Source organism: Panulirus ornatus, chromosome 3, assembly GCF_036320965.1.
Source record: "Panulirus ornatus isolate Po-2019 chromosome 3, ASM3632096v1, whole genome shotgun sequence".
NCBI classification, from domain to species: domain Eukaryota; kingdom Metazoa; phylum Arthropoda; class Malacostraca; order Decapoda; family Palinuridae; genus Panulirus; species Panulirus ornatus.
In genome coordinates, this window is record NC_092226.1 from 74,342,250 (window position 1) to 74,362,525 (window position 20,276).

Consider the following 20,276-nt stretch of genomic DNA (forward strand, 5'->3'; position numbering starts at 1 on the left):
ATGTTATAAACAGAATATTCAGGGTATATACGAAAGATATAAGAAGGTATTCAGAGTATGTTCGAAAGAGATCTTTATGATGACACAATGTATTTTCAGGTTTCAGTTGGGAAAAAAAGGGACTGCGTGTTTGCTTTATATGATGTGTGAGAGGAACATGTGAAGGAAGAAAGTTTCAAAGAACAAAAAAAACTTAGAATTAAAGTGGGCAAGAGGAGAGAAGCTCTGAAACTTCCTTTGGAAAGAAGAGTCACATCCATTTCATTGAATATTTACAGTCTAGGATGTCTTGATATTAACTCCATTTCCCACGTATTCATAATACAGCCCATACATGTATTTTCAGCTGGGTTCACAAGCTGAATTTGGCCAGTCCCTTCTGGGTCAAGGAGAACACTAACACAGACTCACAAGAAATCATGCAAAGGTTGAAAGCTTCAGGTCCTGGCCAGCAGTAAGCCTTTCCTGTATTGAGGTGAAGATGAACATACCACGCGCTTGCAAGGTGTGTGTGTCTCTCTCTGAACCTGGCTACTCTGAGCCTTCCTCACATAGGTACTCTTGGGAATGAAGAATTATGTCTTCGCTTCGCCAGGTGCGACGTCTTCCAGTGGATGTGGTTGAGAAAGTCTCTTCATCCCAAGTTCGGTCCTTCGTTCACGTACTGCTGCATCCTCCATGCATATGCTGCTAATGCGGATCGAATCCTACTTAAGCAGTTATATATGTCTCCTCCTCTCATGGCAGGGGGAACAGTCATGTAACACTATCGTCGGAGTTAAAGCCGAAATGTTCAGATGACGAGGCTCCTCGTCAGCGTCGCCGTCAGCGACTGGCCCAGATTCTCTGGCATTGCTAAGCGATTGGTTCTTACTATCATCTATTTTCCGACCTTCGTTTCATGTTTCTGTCTTGTAGGTATCCATCTTCCTCCTCCTACTTCTCGAACCACAGCTTCACGACTGTGCCAGGCGTCACACGTATACATCGTCAGAGGAGAAATGTGACGTGTATGGTCATGGGATGTGTGGTTGGTGGTGGCCAAGTTCTCGGGTCAACGGGAGGTGTTCTGGAGGGGTAGTGTTGTCTCCAGAGGTTGTTGTCAGTACTGACACCAGTGGCAGGATCGTCCACGTGCCACCATCGACCAGTTGCATCCATCAGGGATCATTTATATAAGGATGAGGGAACACAAGGGTCGCATCCCCGTGTCCTGCGGGAGGCCACTGGTGAGGAGGGAGTGGAGGGTGCAGATGGCTCCCCATGGGAAGCGCACAGCCAGACGACGTTCACTGAGGAAGTCTGCCACCCATGGACGTACCTCAGGAGCCCAGGATGGATCACTGTGTTGATGACTATGTCGCACGTGATGAGGTCGTAATCCCTTCAGCTCTCGTTTCTCCTCTTGCTATGAGTCTTGTATGAGTCTAACATATCTTCATCCCCTGATGGTCCTCTTACTGTTGTGTGTGTGTGCGTGTGTGTGTGTATGTGTGTGTGTGTGTGTGTGTGTGTGTGTGTGTGTGTGTGAGAGTCATAGAGACTTCGCGACCCTCAACCAGTGATAGGAGGAGCCTCCACTTCTCCCACAGGGGTTGAGGACGATGCCCCCTGAGGTATGTGTGTATGTACATAACTAGGGCAGGTGTCAGCGTTGAGTGGACAATACTCCTCAATCAACGCCTTAACGATTGACACGACTCTGTCGACTGGGTGTCTATATCCTGGTCTGGCATGAGGCGTACCGAACATTACCATGACAGTAACGCATGTCAGCCGCTGGTCCCCGGCACTGTATAGTCATGTCTAAATATAACTCACTGTGAGAACACCTTACCCTCCTGCTTATCAACATATCTAGCTATCTACCCATCCATTATTTTGCTATTTGCTTATCTGTAAAGATACTTTTGGAGCTATTCAGTCCATCGTATATTCTCTCTCTCTCTCTCTCTCTCTCTCTCTCTCTCTCTCTCTCTCTCTCTCTCTCTCTCTCTCTCTCTCTCTCTCTCTCTCTCTCTCTCTCTCGGGGCCTGAACAGGCGTTTAAAGGATGGAGTGAACTACAGCAATATGGTATACAGGGAACGGCGATCATGTACGGGAAAAAAACAACGTATGCAAATACGGAGAGAGAGAGAGAGAGAGAGAGAGAGAGAGAGAGAGAGAGAGAGAGAGAGAGAGAGAGAGAGAGAGAGAGAGAGAGAGAGAGAGAGAGAGAGAGAGAGAGAGAGAGAGAGAGAGAGAGAGAGACTAATATACACACATGTGATTTTGTGTCGATTGACTTAAACTCAAAATCTCTTTTCCACGAACTCTGAAATCTGGAAATGAGGATTTTGTTTACAAACGAGAAATGCGCTAAAGCTGGTCCAACATGGCGGTGAACGACGAGCCAGAGTCAGCCAGTCTACAGTTGTTGATGATTCGTGAAGCACAGGAAGGTATAGAGAGAATTTTGTTGACAGTGACACTTGTGGAGGTATTCATACCTGCCACACCTCACGCCAACACCGCCTTCATCTCCCACCTCCCCCTGGCCTAGTTTCGAAGCGCACTTGCTTTTAACATTTTCTTCACTTTTACAAATACATTATTTCTTCTTCTCCTAGGACCATATATATATATATATATATATATATATATATATATATATATATATATATATATATATATATATATATATATATATATATATATATATATATATATATATATATATATATATATATATATATATATACATATATGGGTGACTCGAAAGGCTGTATGTACCAGATGTAACCCATGCCAGCAGGGAGAGAGTAAATGATGATGGATTAAACCACGGACACCCGTCAGGGAAAAGAGGAAGCAGACGTGGTCAACACTGGAAACGTTCCACACGTTAATGATGAATACACAAGGGTAAGAGGTAGGTGAAGGGGGGGTGGGCACCATCAGCGTAAATTTTTCTCCACAATCTTGCAATAAGAAATGACGAATAGATCACAGTTCATCACAAAGTTTCAGTTGAGATTATTACTCCTCATTAAGATATTATTTCTCATTCTCTCCAGGTTATTTGATGTGCCTTACATCGACTGGATTAATTCTCCTTCGAGGCATCAGGTCTTATGATAATAAGAAGCAATATACAACCAGTTTGAAATCAGAACATCAATTTTCGTCATTAGGGGTATGTTGGTGACTCATTTACAATAGTCTATATTACAATAGTGTCATTTTCTATGAAAGAATAAACTGCTATTATTTAGGGGTAACTAAGTTCTACTCACAAATAAAGTTAAACGGATATACATAAAGGCATAAGCCTTGCACGGAGTGAGGACAAAGTTGTGTGTTCAGGTTTTCTTCGACTGGTGACTGTCACATAGTGTTGAGGTCCTCAATGAGCATGGGAATGGATGGGTCATGTACCACCACCCAATCAATCAACCAACCAAACGACACACACACACACACACACACACACACACACACACACACACACACACACACACACACACACACACACACACACACATATGTCCACCTCAAAGAACCCATAGACTCTCACGCACATATACGTGCCTGTGCCAATAATGGAACTCCGGGAACACACGCCTGACCTTAATCAAAACACAGCCGACTTGTGCCAGTAATGGCACACGTACGACACGCGTCGGAGATGGCATCGCAAGGACTGGCCATCATTGAGAAGGACTCTCGGGCCAGGCTTTGACCTGGCATATCCTTTCACACACACACACTGAAGGTCACAGCATCACACCAGCTCGGATGATCTTGAGAATCTATAAATACATATTTTCTTGACGTTTTCTTAAGCACGACACACAGCTGAGGAACCTCCAAATAACCCCACTCAAAATCTCACCAACAGATCCTAAGAGAAATGTCTTCAAAACTAATATCACTCCGCGAAGTTGAGGGGGGTACTGGAAAAGATTCATCTGGTCCCAATCTTCATGCCTAAGTCCTTCTGATAGTACTACATCCTTCTTCTTCTTCTTCTTCTTCTTCTGTCGTAGTTTCACCTGACGTGTGTGTGTGTGTGTGCTGTGGGTGGGGAAACCCTGCCTCCTTAAACCTAGTCAGCCAACCCTGACTGACCTGATCAGACTGAGTCAGACGAAGTCAATCTACTCCAATCTCCCTGGCTGGATGTCTGTATCAGACCATACCTCACCTTGCCTGACCAGCTGTTCTATATCTAGATCAATATCTAACATACGACCAATAGACTCATCTAAAATCATGCCAAGGTAAGTTTTCCAGTTCATTTCACATTAGGGGCCAGTCCTGACATAGAAGCTTGGATCACTAACACAGACACCATTAGAGATCTGTGGGTAAACATGTCTCTTGTCTCCCTAATGTATATAGAGACTATTCAATTGTTCACTTTCTACTGAGTTTGCAGGAATCAATATATATATATATATATATATATATATATATATATATATATATATATATATATATATATATATATATATATATATATATATATATATATATATATATATATATATATATATATATATATATATATATATATATATATATATATATATATATATTTATTGGAAAGGATCACAATTTTGCGCGTGATCAAGATATTCCTATGAGTCCAAGGGGGAAAATGAAACACGAAAAGTTCCCAAGTGCACTTTCGTGTAATAACCACATCATCAGGGGAGACACAAGAGAGAAATATAACAGTCAGTTGATATACATATATATATATATATATATATATATATGATTTCTGTACAGATAAGCAGCCAGTAGCGTGCTGGACGGGCGGGCGCACGATATGCTAAGCAGGGTGAGTGTACTGATGGTATGAGATATTTACGACCTGATTACATGGGACGTGGATCCCTCGAGTATAAGCTGACATGTGTTACTGTCATGGTAATGATCTCTGGGCTTCAGACCAGACCAGGATATAGACACCCAATAGGCATAAAGGGACCAGGGGACAAAGCTGGGATGGGATGGCGTAGTTTCCAATGAACTGTAACACTGGCGCTAGTGCGTATTATACCCCACAGGAACGCTGTCCTCGCCCCAGGAGTCTCCTTTCTTGACTCCTCGTAGGTGGCCAAGTCTACTCCCACCACCACATCCTCTGCCCTGGAGCTAGGGCAGGTGATGTGTGAAAGGTTAGGTTTCCGGATTCAAAATTCCACGCCTGTTAAGGATCCTCAGAAATCCCATGTCTGCACATTCTAAAACACACACACACACACACACACACACACACACACACACACACACACACACACACACACACACGCTGTATTGCTGTAACTATTCATCACTTCATGTTCACTCAAGCTCATATACTATATAAACCATACCATTAACTCTGTAAACATCCCTGTATATCTGTCACTCTGACTATCTGAATGTACCTCATCCACTTGTTTATCTATAGTGTGGAGATATCCAGCTCACACTCATCTCAAGCCCTTGTATGATCAGTTAGCTAGTAACAATCATAGCCTCATAATTCTCTGATATCCGTCACACCTTAACTATATATTTTCAGCCAAATGGTTACTTACAACAAAACAAACTGTAATCTATTTGTTTTTCTTTGTTAACAAACACACTTGCGAACTTCATCTTGGCTTTCGACCTCATCACGTGCGACATAGTCATCAACACAGTGATCCATCCTGGGCTCCTGAGGTACGTCCATGGGTGGCAGACTTCCTCAGTGAGCGTCGTCTGGCTGTGCGCTTCCCATGGGGAGCCATCTGCACCCTCCACTCCCTCCTCACCAGTGGCCTCCCGCAGGACACGGGGATGCGACCCTTGTGTTCCCTCATCCTTATATAAATGATCCCTGATGGATGCAACTGGTCGATGGTGGCACGTGGACGATCCTGCCACTGGTGTCAGTACTGACAACAACCTCTGGAGACAACACTACCCCTCCAGAACGCCTCCCGTTGACTCTAGAACTTGGCCACCACCAACCACACATCCCATGACCATACACGTCACATTTCTCCTCTAACAGTAAACCACCTAGTTCTGTTTTCTCTATATCCCAACCCTTTCTAGGCTGATGAATCCGTTAATCTACTGACGACAGACATGCCACACGAGCAGTGATCTAGACGACATCTTCATCACAATAAACCTCTCGCTAAAATTCTCATTTTCCTGTCATCTTTCCCTACCTCTTCTGATAAAACCCTTTCCACTCCTGTTCCTGGCGCTTCCTCTCTAACGCGGGAAACACCGATCAAGTATGGGTAAAAAGAATCATAGATGTATATATGTCAGAATTCCGTGTTGGGAGACTAGAAAAATTTATTTGAAGTATTCATCCATATTTCGTGACACACACAAGTGTTCGGTCCTCAGAAACAAAAGCCATCCGAAACCAACGAGGACGTCCCCCTCATGGTGTCTGTCCCTACAAAAGAGAGACAGAAACAAGTTCTATCAGTACCCAGGCGCCTACTGCCGCGGTGTCAACAAGGACCCGCCCCACTCCGCCACCACCAACGAGACAGGCGGCTTCGTCCTCCTCTTCGTCGTCGTCCTGAGCCAAGCCCCTCCAGCTCCCCCAGCCAGAGCCTTGTGCTGCCCGCCCGGCTGGCTGTCGCAGGTTCTCCCTCCGTGGTGCTTCTAGTGTAGCAGCAGCAGCAGCTCTTCAGGATGAGGATCCACGTCTTGGTGCTCCTTGCTCTCGTCTTGGCGGCCGTAGTCAATGTAAGAAACTATTCTCCCTGGCAATATATGCCATAATCTATTTCAATGTCTTGTTAACTCTACAGTCAAGAATTTTTTATCCACGCATATTCTACATTTTCGTCCGTCTAATTCAATGCCTTTACCTATTTGGCATTGTATCTTTACCCATCGTAAAAAATTTGTCTTGAGATACATTGTCGAAATTGTTTAGAGTCTATGTTTTTATTTCCTCTGAGTTTTTGTGTATTCTTAAAGACAATAGTTTTAGATCTTCAAAAAGTTGATTTTTGGATCGAAGGTATTAGATTTCTTGCTGTTCTTTGAATCAGTTTTAGTTTTCATTTGTCTTTAATCAATTTTTTGTGGTGAGAACTGAACAATATTTTTGGATTTGGTGAGACTAAAATGTTTTAGATATTATGATTTTTTTGCTTATCGTTTGACAGTTCATATATCTAGCTATGAAACATTAGATTCTGTCTGCTTTATCTTACGCAGCCGAGCAATGATTTTTCCTTGTCCATCGGCAGGGTGGAGAGGTGGCTCCGAAGGGTCGGAGGGCGTGTGAGGAGGCTGGTGGCACCTGCGTCGACGACTCCCGCTGCAAGAACGTCCTGACGAAGGTGACGCCCTGCACGGCCGACCATGTCTGCTGCTTGGATACTCACAGAGGTAATATAATCTCGTACACCTCCATGAAGTTCTGCCTTCGGCGTCATCTAACACCACACGACCTATTTCCTGTGGACGACCACGTCCTTATGGCCAGTGTGATATTTATCCTTTTCTATCTATTTCACCAGGTGACCTAAATCATCCCCAGTGCATGTTTGTGTACATCTCTCCTTATCCTAATATCCCCGATCATCACCATTGTCCTGTTCACCTTCTGCTCCACCCCAAAAGCGAGCTCTCCTGTTGGATTACTCAGCACCTGTTTATATACCTCCTATGTTGCTTACGTCACACATAAAAACATTACGGTACCTCTTACGTAGAACTCACACCCACACTCACTCATCACTTCATCATCAACCTTGACCACACATTGGTAATATCACGACAGTTTGACATTCTGAAGACATTCTGTAATTGAATTCCCTCCGTTAGAATATAGAATGATACATTCTAACATGAGAAAACAAGAAACTCAATACAATTGGCTCATGAAATAAAAGTATGTGTTTATTATATGTATATCAATACTTGTGCTTTGTGATGACTAATATTATTGTTCATGTCTGACTAACCTCTACGTGTGTGTTGATGCTTAACAGTGAAGAAGAAAGCTTTAGAGTCAAAGCCCAAGGACCTAACGAGGAAACAAGGTGGAGGAAACAGACAGGACAAGATGAAGAAGTCTCAGCGGACCTTGGCTGAGGCCAGTGACCACCACACATCAGGGAAGGCAGCCAAGTCCGCCGAGTCAGCCAAAAATAAAATAAAAAAGAATAAAAAGACTAAGTCTGGTAGGTCTGGCAAGAGGAAGGCTGGAAAACCCAAGAAAAAGAATATTAGAAAAGGTAAGAAGATTATACAGAAGAAGAAGATGACATCTGGCACGAGAGGAACAGAAGGAAAGGTGAAGGAAAGGAAGTCTGGGGAAAGAAGGAAAATAAAATCTGCAGGGAAAAGGAAGGTTAGATCTGGCGAGAGAAAGAAAACGAAATCAGGGATGAGAAGGAAAACGAAATCTGGAGGGAAAAGGAAGCTAAAATCTGGCGAGAGAAAGAAAACGAAATCAGGGATGAGAAGGAAAACGAAATCTGGAGGAAAAAGGAAACTAAAATCTGGCGAGAGAAAGAAAACGAAATCAGGGATGAGAAGGAAAACGAAATCTGGAGGGAAAAGGAAACTAAAATCTGGCGAGAGAAAGAAAACGAAGTCAGGGAAGAGAAGGAAAACGAAATCTGGAGGGAAAAGGAAACTAAAATCTGGAGAGAGAAGGAAAACGAAGTCTGGAGGTGGTAAGAAGGGTCAGTTAAGGAAGAAAACGAAGAAGACAAAATCTCCTGAGGAAGGCCAGGTGGAGGCAGAAACTGGTGTTGCCAAGGACGAGGAGAAACTCGTGTGTAAGCCGTTTGGTCTGTGCCAAAAACTGGGAGGCGAATGCGTCCAGAAAAACACCTGCAAGTCCAAAGTTTTACCTAAAAAGTGTTTGGGTTTGTTCTGTGAATGTTGCCCCAAAGTCAAAGGTAAGTTATAACACAGATTTTTTTTTTTTTTCGTTCGTCTACACAGATATTCTAGCCACAGAAACCCACTGGACACTTCAGACAACTCACAGCAGACATATATGCCTTACCATCGAAGACTTAATTATCTTAAGTGCCCTTACTATTCACTTTTATGACCGGGCCACAGGTAATCTGCTCTTATGGAACTCATCAGTTTATCCTTACCTCTAAGTAGTTCTCGAGGTTTACCTCAGTATCGCTGCTGTACTTGAGGTAGGTAGTTCGGAGACGTTAGTTCTAATACCGATTCATATACGTAGGGAACTACCAACACCACTTGATTCATATGCTTATGTAGTTCCTAGTAATTATTCTAAGACTTATCTATTTTGTTTCAGTTCGGGAGGTCTTGTGAGATGGGCTCAAGTGAAACTAATCTTGTTCTCAGTCCATAAGGATAAGATAAGAGCCCCGTGAATGCTCTGACCAATAGTCCTTGATGATATTACAGTCTTTGCGGGAGTGTTACCCACAGGCCTCACTGCTCTCGTCACCTAAGGAATGACTTTTGCTTGTTTTAGAAACCTAAAATCTGTACAACTTTCCTTCCAAGACGATTTGCCAAGATCTCTCTTATCTTGTCCATGTTGCTTAGCTGGAGTTTCGCCCTTATCTTCATCACGGAACATCACAGTTTTTCTTCCCTTTTTGCCATCTTTAGTCAAGCCACACATCCCTCTTTCTCAACGTTCCCTTTGTATCTATAGCTAAAGTCACCCATGTTCCCTAGGGTTTCACTGTAAATGTCTTGTTTGTGTGTGTGTGTGTGTGTGTGTGTGTGTGTGTGTGTGTGTGTGTGCGTATTTAGAATGATGTGGATGGCCATTCCATCTGATAAAACCTCACTTTGCAGATTGTTCACAAAACACCCTTAAGTTGTGTCAAGTTGTCCACGGTGTATGTAAGGACAGATGTGGTCCTGGGGAAACAGTGGTCAAACATGGCTGTAATAACCTCTTCGGCACCAACTGTGTGTGCTGCAAGCCAGCGCCGCCGCAAGGTAAAAAAAAAGAAATTCGTGCTTGTCAACTTGTTAGACGCATTTGACTCACTATATTGCCTATTTCATAACAATTTGATCATAATTCTGTGTGTGTGTGTGTGTGTGTGTGTGTGTGTGTGTGTGTGTGTGTGTGTGTTACTGAAGCTATCATGGATGCGGTACAACAGTAACATCTGATACGATTTTACTTTGCAGATTGTGCACGAAAAACTTTAAAGTCGTGTCAAGCTGTGCACGGTGTATGTAAGGACAGATGTGGTCCTGGGGAAACAGTGGTCGAACATGGTTGTAATAACCTCTTCGGCACCAACTGTGTGTGCTGCAAGCCAGCGCCAAAACCAAAGCCAGGTAATTCTTGTGTTAGAAAAACATGTAAAGCTTTCTCTAATCTTTGTTTCATAGCAACCTGACCATTCTCTCTCTCTCTCTCTCTCTCTCTCTCTCTCTCTCTCTCTCTCTCTCTCTCTCTCTCTCTCTCTCTCTCTCTCTCTCTCTCTCTCTCTCTTAATTATATATTTGTACTGTACAGGGAGGAAGTTTTACACTAGTGGGTCCCCATCTGTTGTACATTATGTGCTAGCCGACAGCCTCTTAAATGTATGTTTGCTGTCTGCATTAATCATATTCTCAGTCATTGTTCTGGAGCTTAGCAATGTAAGGAAAGAAACAAATATCGCAACGGCTCAACCTCGAGCTATTGACGGCCACACAGTCATCGTGTAATGCAAAGGGTTTAGGAATTAATACGAGATAAAACTGATGGCAAGCACCTCCAGCTAATTCTTGAAAAAAATGAAACTAAAGTGATGTTTATGAACGAGGGAAAGAAAACTAAACCTAAAAGAAGCACGGCAATTAAATGGGGCTTTAAGCTTAGCTTAGGAAAGTTGACAAGTCGGATATGCTTTGGATTCTAATAGAGGAACGTGAGTCTTTGAGGTGACCAGTACCGTGCTGAGTGAGTCCTCCCTCTCGTTGGCAACAGAGACAGGCGGAATGCAAGAGATGCTCAAACCCTATTGAAATATTGCGCCAAAAGCTTGCTGGAGTCTTTCATATTCATATTTAGATGTTTTTTAACAAGAGAGCTAAGGAAAGCAAACGAATGCAAAGATAGGAAACAAACGTTATTAGGATCCCTGAATTGTCCTTGTGGGAATAAGATCTTGAAAAAGGATAAGATTTCTGTAAATTAGCTTCAATGAGAGAATGCAAGACGAGCATGCCTGACACGGAGCGTGGAAGATGGTTCCGGCCATCACTTCAACACTCCTAGGCCAGGAGGGTTGTACTTCCCTGGGTGGCTGCTGCTGTGTACTACTACGAGTCGGATTGTATTTGACCTTTATCTAAAAACTTTCTGATGCAAAAGTCATTTCAAATGTATCTAAAAGAATATCTTTTTCACCAAATAGGTTGCAATATATATATATATATATATATATATATATATATATATATATATATATATATATATATATATATATATTCTCTTGCCTTTGTATTGTGTGTATACATATGTGTTCCTGATGATACGAGTGTATCCCCTTCTGTATTTTTGACATACTTGTCCAGCTTGTATTATGTATATCATTTCAGGTGATGGCGATGTTTTATTTTGTTAAGAGCCTATTTTTGGCAAACGCGTGGACCCTTTGAGGTTAGAACTGGTACTGATCGCTAAGAAGAAGAAGAAGAAAAAGAAGGCGACCCCATAAATAAAGTGTTGACGCGCTAGTCTCTGGCAAGGATTTACGCCTACTGCATATACCTGAGCCTTGAGAAAGACGATTAGATTCTTCCTTCTTAACAACCTACATCTTTTCAGAGGGATGCAAAGGTAGAGAGAAGAAGAAATGCACCAAGAAAAAGGGGAAATGTAAGAAGAAGTGCAAAAAGAATGAGAAGGAAGTGAGACATGCTTGCAAAAGCGAAAAATGCAGATGTTGTACAAAGAAGAAAAAGAAATGTCCAAAGACTTGTCTTCACGGCCTAGGCCACTGTGTCAAGAAGGTTCACAAGTGTGCGGGAACAGTACATGGAAAATGTCCACATAGCAAATGTTTCTGCTGCATACCAGGTAATGACGTTTTGTACACTATCACACACACCTGATCCCATTTCCCTCACTAGACGTAAAAGGCCACATTCGTTCACGCTCAGTCTTTATCTGTCATGCGTAATGCACAGAAACCACAGCTCCCTATCCACATCCAGGCCCCACAGACCTTTCCATGTTTTACCTCGGACGATTCACATACCCTGGTTCTCTCATTGACAGCATGTCGAAACCATTATACCACAATGCTCCAATTCACTCCATCCCTCCACCTCCAATTTAGTCTCACGCTTCTCCTTGTTCCCTCCACCTCTGACACATATATCATCTTCGTCAACTTTTCCTCTCAATATGTCCAAACTAATTCAGTATATCCTCTTCTGGTTTCTCAGCCACACCCATTTTATAACCATACATCTCTCTTACCCTTTCATTACTTACTCGATCAAACCACCTCACATCACATATTGTCTTCTTCTAACATCAAATTTCCAACACATCCACCCTCCTCCGTACAACTCTATCTATAGCCCACGTCTCGCAACCATATGGTATTGATGGAACTACTATTTCTTCAAACATATCTATTTTTGCCACCCTAGATAACGTTCACTCTTTGAAACATTCTTCAGCGCTTCCAGACTCTTCACTCCCTGCTCCATGTGACTTACTTCCACTTTCATGGTTCCATTCGCTGCTAAGTCCACTCCCAGATATCTAAAACACTTCACCTCTCTAATTTTTCTCCATTCAAACTCACACCTCAGCTAACCTGTCCCTCAATCCTGTGAACCAAATAAATTTGATTTTGCTCACACTCATTCTCAACTTTCTCCTTTCACTCACTCTTCCAAAATCAGTCACAAACTTCTATAGCTTCTGTCCCCTGTCAGCTGTCTTCCCCAGTCTCCTTAAGGGCCCCGTACATTCTGTTACCGCTATTTTTGTAGCTGGTTCGGCCAAACGTAGAAAGCTCTCTCGATTGTAGATCACTTCTCGTGTGAGTAGGGAAACAGCATCCAAGGCTTTTCCCATTGGCTTGCTCAGTTCTTTATGCGTTATCTCAACCTCCAGCCATCTTGGTAGACAAGTACCGACATCTGCCAGGAGGTTAGAATGATGCGTGAAGGGCCTAAGCAAGCAAGAGAGAAAAGCCTTGGAACCTGCCCACATACGCGCAGGAGAAGCGATAAACAATTGGAAGAGCTTTCCACGCTGGACCTGACCAGTAACAAAAAAAATGGCGTGTCTCATACTGTCGACGGATTTTTATCATTTGAGTGATATATATGGTATCATTCAACAAGAAACAAACTTTCTAATGAGCAATATATGTTACAGGTACCACGACAGGTCCAAAGACCACGAGAGCAAGTACCACGACAGGTCCAAGTACCACGACAACAGGTACCACGACAGGTCCAAGTACCACGACAACAGGTACCACGACAGGTCCAAGTACCACGACAACAGGTACCACGACAGGTCCAAGTACCACGACAGCGGCTACCACGACAGGTCCAAGTACCACGACAACAGGTACCACGACAGGTCCAAATACCACGACAGGTCCAAATACCACGACAGGTCCAAGTAACACGACAACGGGTACCACGACAGGTCCAAAATCCACATCTAAAACATCGTCGAGTACATCTTCAACAACATCTTCGATCACTCCTTCAACAGCATCTTCGAGTACATCTTCACCATCAACTTCGAGTACATCTTCACCAACATCTTCGAGTACATCCTCAACATCTTCGAGTACATCTTCACCTTCAACTTCGAGTACATCTTCACCAACATCTTCGAGTACATCCTCAACATCTTCGAGTACATCTTCACCATCAACTTCGAGTACATCTTCACCAACATCTTCGAGTACATCCTCAACATCTACGAGTACATCTTCACCGACAACTTCGAGTACATCCTCAACAACATCTTCGAGTACATCCTCAACATCTACGAGTACATCTTCACCAACAACTTCGAGTACATCCTCAACATCTTCGAGTACATCCTCAACAACATCTTCGAGTACATCTTCAACAACATCTTCCAGTACATCCTCAACATCTTCGAGTACATCCTCAACATCTTCGAGTACATCCTCAACATCTTCGAGTACATCTTCAACAACATCTTCGAGTACATCCTCAACATCTTCGAGTACATCCTCAACATCTTCGAGTACATCCTCAACAACATCTTCGAGTACATCCTCAACAACATCTTCGAGTACATCTTCACCAACAACTTTTTCAACATCATCTTCAAGCACCTCTTCAACATCAACTACTACCCAAAAAAATGGTAATAATGGCAATAATGGCAACAATGGTAACAACAACGGCAATAATGGTAACAATGGCAACAACAACGGCAACAATGGTAACAATGGCAACAACAACGGCAACAATGGCAACAATGGCAACAACAACGGCAACAATGGCAATGGCAACAACAATGGCAACAACAATGGCAACAATGGCAACAATGGCAACAATGGCAACAATGGCAACAACAATGGCAACAACGGCAACAACGGCAACAAGGGTAACAACAACGGCAACAATGGTAACAATGGCAACAACAACGGCAACAATGGCAACAATGGCAACAACAATGGCAACAATGGCAACAACGGCAACAACGGCAACAACAATGGTAACAATGGCAACAACAACGGCAACAATGGTAACAATGGCAACAACAACGGCAACAATGGTAACAATGGCAACAACAACGGCAACAATGGTAACAATGGCAACAACAACGGCAACAATGGCAACAATGGCAACAACAATGGCAACAACGGCAACAACGGCAACAACAATATCAACAACAATGGCAACAACGGCAACAACGGCAACAACAATGGCAACAACGGCAACAATGGCAACAACGGCAACAACAATGGCAACAACGGCAACAATGGTAACAATGGCAACAACAATGGCAACAACAATGGCAACAATGGCAACAACGGCAACAATGGCAACAATGGCAACAATGGTAACAACGGTAAATAATGAGTGAAAATGATACTGAAATCTGTCACTGAGAGTGGAACGGAGTCAGAAGTGTGTATCTACTGACTGCAAGTACACCATCATCCTAGATGAATGTAGGAACTGCACTCCCAAACTGATCCTGAGGCAATCTTGACGTAGGAAAGAATTCGAGGATGGAGAAAGATTCCTTCTCCCCACGATCCCTTTTTTTCTTTAAAGGAAATAGAAAATGGGCCTAGGGGCTATTGTTAATTGCCAACATTCCGTGAGGTTCTGTGATAAAGATGGAGTGAATAGTTGCTTAAGATAAGAATAACAGAAGAAAAGATGATAACAGAGGATAAACCAAAAGAAGACAACAAAAGTCTTATGCCACGGAAGACTTGGGGGAAAAAAAGAGAAAAAAAAAAAGAGAAAAAACGGGCAAGGACAATAAAGTAGTCCGTTTTCGGAAGACTTCAACAAATCGGGGTAACATATCCCTCCCTCTTTTATCTATCTGTATCCTTATCATCCGGTGTTGTTATGATAACAATGATCGGCCCTTAGGCAATCTTTTATCTTATGCACTGTATCGTGTGAGAATTGTAGTGTCTGTGATAGCGTTAAGTTGCACCAGCACAATAAATGTCTTCACGGACTGTAATGCAGCCGAGTGAAACAAGATTTTGTCTTTATCAGTCTCCCTGTACGATACTTGTTTGGATGAAGTCATATATATATATATATATATATATATATATATATATATATATATATATATATATATATATATATATATATATATATATATATATATGTGTGTGTGTGTGTGTGTGTGTGTGTGTGTGTGTGTGTGTGTGTGCAACAATCACCAGTGGAAAGAGAATTATATATCCTTTCATTCTCTCCACATGACCAGAATATTTGAGCTCATCCTCTTCAGTCTTCTTAACCATACTCTTCTTATCACTACGTCTATCTCTTAAACCTTATCATTTCTAACTGGACGAACCCTCCTCACACCAGATACTGTCCTCAAAGACTTCATTTCCCCACACATTCACCTGTCGTGGAATTTAAGTTAGCTATCCCTAGACTACAACGATTTCTTTTCTGATAGAAAATGTAGGTAATTCAAGTTACACTAATATATTAATTAAAGTTTGAGTATTTTTGAGGAAAATACATAATCGTTGTGTAATATCTCAGTGATGATAACACAGGTTGCATACATACGTATCTATTTCTAACATGCTACTCATTACACATTCGAAATGATTAATGGTACACGGAAAACAAGAGCAAGCTCCTCATTATGCATTCAAAATGATTGATGGCAACCAAAAGCAACAAAAATATAGAAATACAAATGAACTAGATACAATAAAGAATGATTTCGTAATGACTTAAACCTGTTATCAAAAAGCTGAGTATAATAGTAACCATTAATGTAAACGAGGAAAATATAACCTAGTAGACGAGAAGAATATAAACTAGTTACATAAACATTAAGTATGCAGTACCAAAGGATATACATCGAGACTTGATGTTCTAATTTCAAACTGATTTTATACCTGTTGCTGATAGAGTCATCTTGACTTATGGCTTAGAAATATCAGATCATTTGTGTGATCAACTATTTGTTCCTGTATTCGTAATGGAATATTGTGTTTCAGATTTGTACGAACAGGGAGGGAATTTTACACGTGTGGGGCCAAAAGGGGAGGGAGCATTACACCTGGGGCCAAACGGGGAGGGAAGTGTCCCCTGATATGGCCCCAATCCTCTACCTCTTACCCATGTGTATTCATGATAAATGTTTGGGACGTTTTCCAACGATAATCACAATTGATTCCTCTTTTCATTGACTTGTATCCTTGGTTTAACTAACACTAATTACTCCCTCCCCAGTTCCATGGGTTATGTCTGGTACATACAGCCTTTCAAGTCACCCATGAACTGCCTCGACCCATGCCTAGGGTGATGGAGTCACCCATGAAGTGCCTCGACCCATGCACGAGGGTATCAAAATACACTGTACACAAGTGTCATCCTGCGGTTTCTTCTAGTTCATCAGTCCACAGATATTGTACTCAAAAGTACTTATTTGCATCTTTTCGCACACAAATCTTGCTGAATCTCATAGTATGGCCACTGGCTTCTCTGTCCTTGAATTTTACGAAGAAATCCTCAGTTTTAACTTCACCCAACTAGTTAAAATTTTGATGGCTGTGATCAGGTCGCTCTGCAATCCTCTCTCTTCCATGGTGGGCAAATACAAGGTCTCTAACCTTTCATTTTAGTTCAGTTCCTTACCAACTCTGGTGCCATATTGTTGCTCTCCTCAAGGACTCTTCTCATTACTCTCTTGTACTTCTCCAAGAGAGGTGATCAAAGATGATGGAAGGGGGGATGCAAATCTTAATTCTGCCCCAGTGAGGAACTTGCTAAGATACTTCCTTTATCCATATACTTGAATGCTATTCATTACATACCATCCGTCATGTCATGATCCCCTGCTATTCCCAGAGATGGGATTCGGACGAGAGGTGAAATTACGATGTGTTTTGCCACACAATTCCTCCATTACTGAGGCCTTCCTTCACTGTGTCCCCCTCCACAATCCTCTTGCATTCACTCTGGCTGAAGTTCACCGGTCACGTCCCATACCAAGTTGGTCCAGCTAGGTTCCTCTGAATGCAACTTTGCAATTGTGATTACTTGCTTGTATCATGCAAGGAGGAGGTGGGGGTCTATACCCCAGGAGACCCGGGTCTTGGATCATCTCACTGATACGACTTTAATGAAGTCTGTCCTTATTCACGATCTCATAACTCAGTTTCTTTCATTTATCAATTACTCATTTACTATAAAAGTTCTCCTTTACATCTTCACTAAAAACGATGTTCTATCTCTGAATTCTTCGAAACACTGTTGTTCACTTTTTGTGTTCTCAATCTGGTTAAAAAGAACATATGATCAGGTCACCCCTCAATTTTCTCTCTTCCCTGGTGTCTCAACTCTCCCTGGAAGTCAGCCCTCATAGTTCCGATATCATCTTTGTCCCCTTCTCCCAGATCTTCTCGATGAAGTTTTTAATGTTATTCTAATATGTACCAGCAGACAGCTTGCCTCCTCTACTGTACTGCTGATGTAGAACTCTGGTGAAGAGTTAGGGATCATGATAGCTCGTCAGTTCACTCTGCAACAGTAACTTGCAGCTCACATCCTGCTTCGGTGATGTTCAAATTAAGGTTTTCATTCACGATGTCTCACCCTCATTACTTCACACCGGCCCAGGTGGAAGTTCATCACACAGGTGTTGCATCATCACACCGTTAGCTTTGGAGTGTGTGTGTGTGTGTGTGTGTGTGTGTGTGTGTGTGTGTGTGTGTGTGTGTGTGTGTGTGTGTGTCTTTTAGTAATTCACGAAGTCTCATGACAACTATTTAAAAACCAGAGCTGAGAGGAGAGAGATGGGGGAGGAGGACGCCATACCGGAAGTGAGGTGGTACACAGCGAAGATAATGTCGTGACGTCACTCGGACGGGAGGGAGAGAGCGCGCGCGCACACACCTGTAACAGGTGCATATGCCACCACGGGTCATCCATCACAGGTGTCACTGTCACCGGGATTCTTTGTCCACTTGGTCGGTGACACCTGCGAGTCCGGTGGCTTTTTACTGTGAGCTGGAGAAAACCGGACTCACTAGTGTTGTCTATAAATATGAACAATTATCTCGCTGGCTCCTGTATATGATACTTCTGGTGTATATATATATATATATATATATATATATATATATATATATATATATATATATATATATATATATATATATATATATAAGTGGTGAAAAATGAGATGACTAAACCTAGACTGGAGCCTTAGATTGCTCTTTCCATTCAAGTCATGCTCTGGGATATATTCAAGAGGATGGGAAGTCTGCCAATGTAACACCGATATCTTAAAAAAAAAAGTTGGTAAATCATAGTCCAGACATAATCATGCAATGAGCTAAACGTCTGTAATTGGTAAATTATTGGAAATCATCAGTCGATAAAATTGTAAACCGTTTACAGGACCGTCACTTAATAAATGATTCATCAAGGTTTTCGACGAATCTATTTATGTCGACAAATCTGCTTGATTTTTCTCATAACATAATCAGAACGTAATATGTAAATAAAGCAGTTGAGATATATATATATATATATATATATATATATATATATATATATATATATATATATATATATATATATATATATATATTTTCAAAAAGCTTTCGGCAAAGTACTACATCAAAAGTCCCTAACGAAAAGTTAGATCACATTTTACGAATGGAATCATTCTCCAATGTTTAGGAAACTGGTTGACTGGCCGAAAGATGGTCCAGCCTTAGAATAGTCAGACCTAACAAGTGGCGTGCCACAAGGATCACTCCTAGGACCATTTCTCTTTCTCGTATATATTGAAAATTTTGACAATGAGCTGCATTGTAAGATATCGAAATTTGCTGACGACGCTACGCTGGGAAACAAACCAGCAGCAGAATTTGATCGTCTGTAGCTTCACGTTGATATACACAAACTGATGGACTGGTAGATAGTTTCAGATAATGATATGTGCAAAGGTTTGCATGGTAGTCGTCAAAATGAAAGCGCAAGCAAGCTACTGTATAGATTCTGTTGAGCTACTTATAGCCAGGTAATCCTCGAGAAATTATCTTCACTACACAAGTCATTGATGAATCCTGATCTTGAATACTGTGTTCAGTTTTGATGACCCAACTTGGAGAGAAACTCAGCAAGCTTGGAAGGAGCACAAAGCCAATCAACCAAAATCATTCTCGACCTGAGGTACAGATCCTACGAAAGCTGAGTCAACGACTTGTGTTTATTTAGCTTAGACAAGGGAAGGTTAAGAGATGATCATACGTAGGTATTTGAAATGACTAAAGGCTTCGATAATCTCTATACGATATGCTAGTTAAGGATAACCTCGTATGATTTCACTCGAATAAATGGTTACAAACTCGTAGTCAAACATTCTGCCTCGAATGAAGACAAGATTGTCAATAACTGGAATGATTTACTAATTACGGTAGTTGACAGTAGTTCTATACACACGTTTCAGCATAGACTTCAAAAATACTTGGCTTCAAATCCCCGGATAACATCATTTTCACTTCTGTTATATGATTTCTTTTAATATCTACACGTCTTTCTACTCTTAACATTCTAACCCACGAA

General features: G+C 41.9%; 1 protein-coding gene across 1 annotated transcript; it reads left to right on the forward strand.

Moving 5' to 3' along the window:
• The first annotated feature begins 6,363 nt into the window (after nt 1–6,363).
• Nucleotides 6,364–15,056, forward strand: LOC139759619 (uncharacterized). The gene is made up of 7 exons (XM_071681971.1): nt 6,364–6,737; nt 7,250–7,391; nt 7,997–8,914; nt 9,810–9,956; nt 10,155–10,307; nt 11,788–12,039; nt 13,360–15,056. The coding sequence occupies exons 1-7, from the start codon at nt 6,684–6,686 to the stop codon at nt 15,054–15,056; spliced, it is 3,363 nt and encodes a 1,120-aa protein (XP_071538072.1). The 5' UTR covers nt 6,364–6,683.
• Nucleotides 15,057–20,276: the final 5,220 nt, after the last annotated feature.

Excerpts from the sequence above, each read along its gene's own strand:
- LOC139759619 (XM_071681971.1), top strand. The coding sequence starts at position 6,684 with ATGAGGATCCACGTCTTGGTGCTCCTTGCTCTCGTCTTGGCGGCCGTA. Across the intron at positions 6,738-7,249 it reads TCTTGGCGGCCGTAGTCAAT|GGTGGAGAGGTGGCTCCGAA; the intron begins GTAAGAAACTAT and ends GTCCATCGGCAG. Across the intron at positions 10,308-11,787 it reads AGCGCCAAAACCAAAGCCAG|AGGGATGCAAAGGTAGAGAG; the intron begins GTAATTCTTGTG and ends ACATCTTTTCAG.